The sequence below is a fragment of the Nerophis lumbriciformis genome, linkage group LG23 (assembly GCF_033978685.3).
Source record: "Nerophis lumbriciformis linkage group LG23, RoL_Nlum_v2.1, whole genome shotgun sequence".
In the NCBI taxonomy this organism is placed as follows: Eukaryota; Metazoa; Chordata; class Actinopteri; order Syngnathiformes; family Syngnathidae; genus Nerophis; species Nerophis lumbriciformis.
Genome location: NC_084570.2, coordinates 205,214 through 213,125, shown reverse-complemented (window position 1 = coordinate 213,125; position 7,912 = coordinate 205,214). Strand labels below are relative to the sequence as shown.

General features: G+C 41.6%; 1 protein-coding gene across 2 annotated transcripts in view; it reads left to right on the top strand.

The window, feature by feature from the left end:
• The first annotated feature begins 7,184 nt into the window (after positions 1-7,184).
• Positions 7,185-7,912, top strand: part of atp7b (ATPase copper transporting beta) — a 42,982-nt gene continuing 42,254 nt past the window's right edge. The window contains exon 1 of one of the 2 annotated variants that reach the window (XM_061985358.2): positions 7,185-7,417. In XM_061985358.2, the coding sequence (XP_061841342.1) occupies positions 7,286-7,417 (132 nt within the window). In that variant the 5' untranslated portion in view covers positions 7,185-7,285. The remainder of the gene's footprint in view (positions 7,418-7,912) is intronic. The other variant, XM_061985357.2, reaches the window with a different exon arrangement.

Genomic DNA, 7,912 nt, shown 5'->3' with positions numbered 1-7,912 from the left:
CAAAAGGGACAAGTGGTAGAAAATGGATGGATGGAAATAGAAATACAAATGTAAAAACACAGAGGACTACACAACTCACGTAGTGTTAAAAGCCAAAGAATAAAAGTGGGTCTAAAGACGAGACTTAAAACACTCCACTGTGGGAGCAGTTTGAACATGGAGGGACAGTGTTCCAGAGCTTAGGGCCGACCACAGAGAAGGCCCCGTCTCCCCTGGTTTTAAGTCTGGTCTTGGGCACCACGAGCTGGAGCTGTCTCTCGGACCTCAGAGCGCGTTCAGGAGTGTAGAGGTTTCTTACTGAACTGGAGTTGTGGTGTTCGCAAACAAGTGAAGTCTTTTTGGATTCACATTTTTATCATGTTACTTATATTAGTTGTATTCAGATTTTACATGTACATTTATTAGGGGTGTAACGGTACACAAAAATTTCGGTTCGGTACGTACCTCGGTTTAGAGGTCACGGTTCGGTTCATTTTCGGTACAGTAAGAAAACAACAAAATATTAATTTTTGGGTTATTTATTTACCAAATTTGCAAAATCTTCCACCAAAAATATTTTTCTTAGTGGAATATTTGATGCGAAGTAATGGGAACCTTGGATAGGTCAATAATTCATACTAACATTGATTTTGATTCAATATTATGTTTTGAGCAATGACAGTTTGAAAGAGAAAAAACATCTTTGTTTTATTAGTCAACATTGCAACTTTTTATAAATTACATTTAAGCTTTTTTATTTCACTTTTGTTATGTTTTTGTTTGTTTTAATAGTATTTTTAGAATGTGCCGTGGGCCTTTAAAACATTAGCTGTGGGCCGCAAATGGCCTCCGGGGCACACTTTTGACACCCCTGCTATAGATAATAAAAAATTAAATCTGATAAATATGGATAAAAAGCAGAGCCTGGCGACGCATGCGCGTTTATCATAACTCTCTCTCTCTCTCTGTCTCTGCCCCTCCCTCACCAATGCTGCTGCGTGCACCTCCACAATTTGTTTTGTTTTTAACCCCTTCTTAACCCTGAACGTACATTGAAAATACACGCAACCCTAACTCAAAATGCCGGACATTTGAGGCATTTAAGAAACTCCGCCCTGACAGCTCCGCAAAAGAGGACCTGTCCGGTGAAAAGAGGACGTATGGTCAGTCTATCGTAGCCCGTTAGCGGCAGTGTGTTGTGCCTCGGTGTGCATTGTTTACACAACGTGCGTTACGCTACTTAATATGTCCGTGTGTAAACTCGTTCGGTACACCCGGAACCCCCGTACCGAAACGGTTCAATACAAATACACGTACCGTTACACCCCTAACATGTATACATCTTACTTTTTTTTCTTTTTTTTTTTCTGTTTAGTTAAATCGTACCGCAAAGGAAAATTATACTGTAAAGTTGTGTGCATAGTTAAGGGAAGGAAAATTCAAAATAGTGATCTCACTCCATAGTATGGCACAATCAGGGCCGACTTAATCTCTTAAGGCCCAAGCTGTTTGTTTACATGCTTTTTTTAATTTCTAGAATAGAATATATATTTATTGTCATTGTACACTGTACAACGAAATTGTAAGCAAAACTAATTTAGTGCAAATTCATAATAACACATAAAAACATAGATAAATAGATAATAATACATAATACCAAGCACAGCTCACATTCTCTTTGCTATTTGGGCTTATTGGACCCTAATTAGAATAAAAACTAAAAATTATCTTTTGATATGAAGTACTTAGTCCATAAGTACACAAACGTGTACTTCATGTGTAGTGACATGCAAATTTTTATTTTTACACTTTTTTCCCCAAATTCCATTGTATGTTATACTCTACTGACACCACCAGATGGCAGTATAAGTGTCCATATGTTCGCATAAGACCCCAATTCAGTAGTGTACACGATTTTGGAAATTAGAGCTAAAAGGTGCTGTCCACGCATGTGGCCACTAAGACCTTTAGAGTTAATGCACATGCCTACCTGGGCTGGAGCCCAAGAGCCCCACAGTGGCTCACAGTGGAGTGATTTTTAGGTCTAACCCTACAAAATGAGCTAAATAGCTAGCCTAAAATGTTATCTTTCTAACATTAGCATGCTAATGTGAAAGGTCGGCATACTTCCGAGTTGGCATTAAGTATCTAAATTCATAATTTGGGGGTTTAAACATACAAAATTAGCCAAAAAGCTACCAAAAATGTCAGCATGCAACGAGAGACGTTGGCATACTTCCAAGATGGGGCCAAGTATCAAAAATCATGATTTTTTTTTAGGTTTAAATGTATACAATTAGTTTAAAAAGCTGACCTCAAACATTAGCATGTTAGTGTGAGACATTTGCAAACTTTCAAGATGGTGCCAAGTATGCTAACGTTAGCATGATAACACTTAGCATGTGTCACATTCCAAGTTATATGACTCTAAGGCAGTGTTTTTCAACCTTTTTTTGAGCCAAGGCACATTTTTTGCGTTGAAAAAATCCAGAGGCACACCACCAGCAGAAATCATTAAAAAAATGAAACTCAGTTGACAGTAAAAAGGTCGTCATCGCAATTGTTGGATATGACTTTAAAGCATAACCAAGCATGCATCAATATAGCTCTTGTCTCAAAGTAGGTGTACTGTCACCACCTGTCACATCACACCCTGACTTATTTTGACCTTTTTGCTGTTTTCCTGTGTTTTGTTCTTGTCTTGCGCTCCTATTTTGGTGTCTTTTTCTCATTTTTCCTTTGAGCGATATTTCCCGCATCTACTTTGTTTAAGCATTTAAGAATATTTCAGTTGTTTTTATCCTTCTTTATGGGGACATTGTTGATTGTCATGTCATGTTCGGATGTACATTGTGGACGCCGCCTTTGCTCCACAGTAAGTCTTTGCTGTCGTCCAGCATTCTGTTTTTGTTTACTTTGTAGCCAGTTTTAGTCTTGTTCTGCATAGCCTTCCCTAAGCTTCAATGCCTTTTCTTAGGGGCACTCACCTTTTGTTTATTTTTGGTTTAAGCATTAGACACTTTTTTACCTCCACACTGCCTCCCGCTGTTTCCGACATCTGCAAAGCAATTAGCTACCGGCTGCCACCTACAGATATGGAAGAGTATTACACGGTTGCTCTGCCGAGCTCTAGACGGCACAGACACTCAACAACAACACATCATTTGCAGATTATAATTACTGGTTTGCCAAAAATCTTTTTAACCCAAATAGGTGAAATTAGATAATCTCCCACGGCACACCAGACTGTATCTCACATCACACTAGTGTGCCGCGGCACAGTGGTTGAAAAACACTGCTCTAGGGTGAATGGCTGTGGATTTAGAGAAACAAAGTGTAAAATTACTGGGAAAAAATTGCATGGTAAGTTGTTTTTTTTTGTCTTGTCCAGCTACTCAGGCAAACCATATTGTTGATGTAGATGCCCATATTTGCTGGACATATATACTTTACAAAAGAAAAGTGTGGGATACGTCTCTTGTTGCCTTATTGGTTTTTTACTTTATTAAATGGATTTATATTATTTTTTGGCGCAGCCGGACCGGAGCAAGAGGGGATTGAAAGACAAAAAAAGGAAGACAGAGGGGGAAATTGCAGGGACAAGAGGGGGATAAGCAACATGCAACAATAACAACATCAGCAAATTCCTGGTGGGATTCATGACTCTTTGAAAGGATTAATTCAAAGAGCCGTTCTAAAGACTCCCGGCTGACTTCCTGGTGGGATTCATGACTCTTTGAAAGGATTCATTCAGAGAGCCGTTCTAAAGACTCCCGGCTGACTTTCTGGTGGGATTCTTCTGATTGGCTCTTTGAATGAATCCTATCAAAGAGTCATGAATCCCACCAGGAAGTCAGCCGGGAGTCTTTTGAATGGCTCTTTGAATGAATCCTTTCAAAGAGTCAGGAATCCCACCAGGAAGTCTGCCGGGAGTCTTTAGAACGGCTCTTTGAATGAATGCTTTCAAAGAGTCATGAATCCCACCAGGAAGTCAGCTGGGAGTCTTTAGAACGGCTCTTTGTATGAATCCTTTCAAAGAGTCATGAATCCCACCCGGAAGTCAGCTGGGAGTCTTTAGAACGGCTCTTTGAATGAATATCTTTCAGAGAGTCATGAACCCCACCAGGAAGACAGCAGGGAGTCTTTAGAACGGCTCTCTGAATGAATCCTTTCAAAGAGTCATGAATCCCACCAGGAAGTCAGCTGGGAGTCTTTAGAACGGCTCTCTGAATGAATCCTTTCAAAGAGTCATGAATCCCACCAGGAAGACAGCAGGGAGTCTTTACAACGGCTCTCTGAATGATTCCCGGTTGACTTCCTGGTGGGATTCATGACTCTTTAAAAGGATTCATTCAAAGAGCCGTTCCGTTACCATGAATTGATTACTTTAAACAAGTTGAAAAGCTTATTGGGGTGTTACCATTTAGTTGTCAATTGTACGGAATATGTACTGTACTGTGCAATCTACTAATAAAAGTTTCAATCAATCAATCAATCCAAAGACTCCCGGCTGACTTCCTAGTGGGATTCATGACTCTTTGAAAGGATTAATTCAAAGAGCCGTTCTAAAGACTCCCGGCTGACTTCCTAGTGGGATTCATGACTCTTTGAAAGGATTAATTCAAAGAGCCGTCCTAAAGACTCCCGGCTGACTTCCTGGTGGGATTTTTGACTCTTTGAAAGGATTCATTCAAAGAGCCGTTCTAAAGACTCCTGGCTGACTTCCTGTGGGATTCATGACTCTTTGAAAGGATTCATTCAGAGAAACGTTCCAAAGACTCCCGGCTGACTTCCTGGTGGGATTCATGATTCTTTGAAATGATTTATTCAAAGAGCCGTTCTAAAGACTCTTTGATTGATTTATTCAGAAGACTGCCAGTTGACTTCCTGGTGGGATTCATGACTCTTTGAAAGGATTCATTCAAAGAGCCGTTCTAAAGACTTCCGGCGGACTTCCTAGTTGGATTCAGGACTCTTTGAAAGGATTCATTCAAAGAGCTGTTCTAAAGACTTCCGGCTGACTTCCTGGTGGGATTCAGAACTCTTTGAAATAATTCATTTAAAGAGCCGTTCTAAAGACTCCCGGCTGACTTCCTGTGGGATTCATGACTCTTTGAAAGGATTCATTCAGATAGCTGTTCAAAAGACTCCTGGCTGACTTCCTGGTGGGATTTTTGACTCTTTGAAAGGATTAATTCAAAGAGTCATTCAGAAGACTTAGTTGACTTCCTGGTGGGATTCATGACTCTTTGAAAGGATTCATTCAAAGAGCCGTTCTAAAGACTTCCGGCTGACTTCCTGGTGGAATTCAGGACTCTTTGAAAGGATTCATTCAAAGAGCCGTTCTAAAGACTCCCGGCTGACTTCCTGGTGGGATTCATGACTCTTTGAAATGATTCATTCAGATAGCTGTTCAAAAGACTTCTGGCTGACTTCCTGGTAGGATTTTTGACTCTTTGAAAGGATTAATTCAAAGAGTCATTCAGAAGACTTAGTTTACTTCCTGGTGGGATTCATGACTCTTTGAAAGGATTCATTCAAAGAGCCGTTCTAAAGACTCCCGGCTGACTTCCTGGTGGGATTCAGGACTCTTTGAAATAATTCATTCAAAGAGCAGTTCTAAAGACTCCCGGCTGACTTCCTGTGGGATTCATGACTCTTTGAAAGGATTCATTCAGATAGCTGTTCAAAAGACTCCTGGCTGACTTCCTGGTAGGATTTTTGTCTCTTTGAAAGGATTAATTCAGAGTCTTTCAGAAGACTTAGTTGACTTCCTGGTGGGATTCATGAGTCTTTGAAAGGATTCATTCAGATAGCTGTTCAAAAGACTCCTGGCTGACTTCCTGTTGGGATTTTTGACTCTTTGAAAGGATTAATTCAAAGAGTCATTCAGAAGACTTAGTTGACTTCCTGGTGGGATTCATGACTCTTTGAAAGGATTCATTCAAAGAGCCGTTCTAAAGACTTTCGGCTGACTTCCTGGTATGATTCAGGACTCTTTGAAAGGATTCATTCAAAGAGCCGTTCTAAAGACTCCCAGCTGACTTCCTGGTGGGATTCATGACTCTTTGAAAGGATTCATACAAAGAGCCGTTCTAAAGACTCCTGGCTGACTTCCTGGTGGGATTCATGACTCTTTGAAAGGATTAATACAAAGAGCCGTTCTAAAGACTCCCAGCTGACTTCCTGGTGGGATTCATGACTCTTTGAAAGGATTCATTCAAAGAGCCGTTCTAAAGACTTCCGGCTGACTTCCTGGTGGGATTCAGGACTCTTTGAAAGGTTTCATTCAAAGAGCCGTTCTAAAGACTCCTGGCTGACTTCCTGTGGGATTCATGACTCTTTGAAAGGATTCATTCAGAGAAACGTTCCAAAGACTCCCGGCTGACTTCCTGGTGGGATTCATGATTCTTTGAAATGATTTATTCAAAGAGCTGTTCTAAAGACTCTTTGATTGATTGATTGAGATTTTTTATTAGTAGATTGCACAGTACAGTACATATTCCGTACAATTGACCACTAAATGGTAACACCCCAATAAGTTTTTCAACTTGTTTAAGTTGGGGTCCACTTAAATCAATTCATGGTAACAGTGACTCTTTGAAATGATTCATTCAGAGAGCCGTTCTAAAGACACCCCGCTGACTTCCTGGTGGGAGTCTTTAGAACACTTTGAATGAATCTTATCAAAGAGTCATGAATCCCACCAGGAAGTGAACCGGGAGTCTTTAGAACGGCTCTCTGAATGAATCCTTTCAAAGAGTCATGATTGCCACCAGGAAGTCAGCCGGCAGTCTTTAGAACGGCTCTTTGAATGAATCATTTCAAAGAGTCATGAATCCCACCCGGAAGTCAGCTGGGAGTCTTTTGAACGTCTCTGAATGAATCCTTTCAAAGAGTCCTGAATTCCACCAGGAAGTCAGCCAGGAATCTTTAGAACGGCTCTTTGTATGAATCCCACCAGGAAGTCAGCTGGGAGTCTTTAGAACGGCTCTTTGTATTAATCCTTTCAAAGAGTTATGAATCCCACCAGGAAGTCAGCCAGGAGTCTTTAGAACGGCTCTCTGTATGAATCCTTTCAAAGAGTCATGAATCCCACCAGGAAGTCAGCCAGGAATCTTTAGAACGGCTCTTTGAATGAATCATTTCAAAGAGTCATGAATCCCCTCAGGAAGTCAGCCGGAGTGAGCGCGCTCCCGCCTCTTTTATCAGCAGCCGGTGTGTTGTGACGCAGGCCGCAGCACGCACGGCGGACTTTGGCTCCTTCATTGACGCGTAGAAGACGTGGAACGCCGACAAGTCCACCATGTTCTCCTCCAAGTCGCTCAAAAGTCCGGCAAAGTACGCGTCGCCGCCGCCGCCCGTGCCCGCGGAGCACATCCGCATGGTGGCGAGTGGATGCGAGGCGCGAGGCACCTGTGGCGGGCACGCGCAACAGGTAGGCCACACACCCACTATTTTAATGTTTTACTAAATGCGTGTTAAAGAAACTGCTTTATATGTTTTTGAAAGGTAGAAAAACACGACGCCATGTCACAATAAGAGTTGTGTTGTGTAGCCATGACGCTGCGAGTGTTTCATCTCATGTGTGAATGAACTTATTGTTTGTGGAACGTCCGGCACAGGAAACACGATCGATGTGCACTTGTTGTTCACACATTGCCCGAGGGGACATATTTCATATCATTATATAGACTAGAAGATGTGAGTGACATGTTTGTTTACTGCAGGTCTACTGTAGATGCACTTTGGACACTAACTGGTCCTTGTCAACAACAGCAGTGTTTGTCATTTGACAGAGTAAAGTGGATGTGTGTGTGTGTGGATGTGTGTGTGTGTGTGTGTGTGTGTGTGTGTGTGTGTGTGTGTGTGTGTGTGTGTGTGTGTGTGTGTGTGTGTGTGTGTGTGTGTGTGTGTGTGTGTGTGTGTGTGT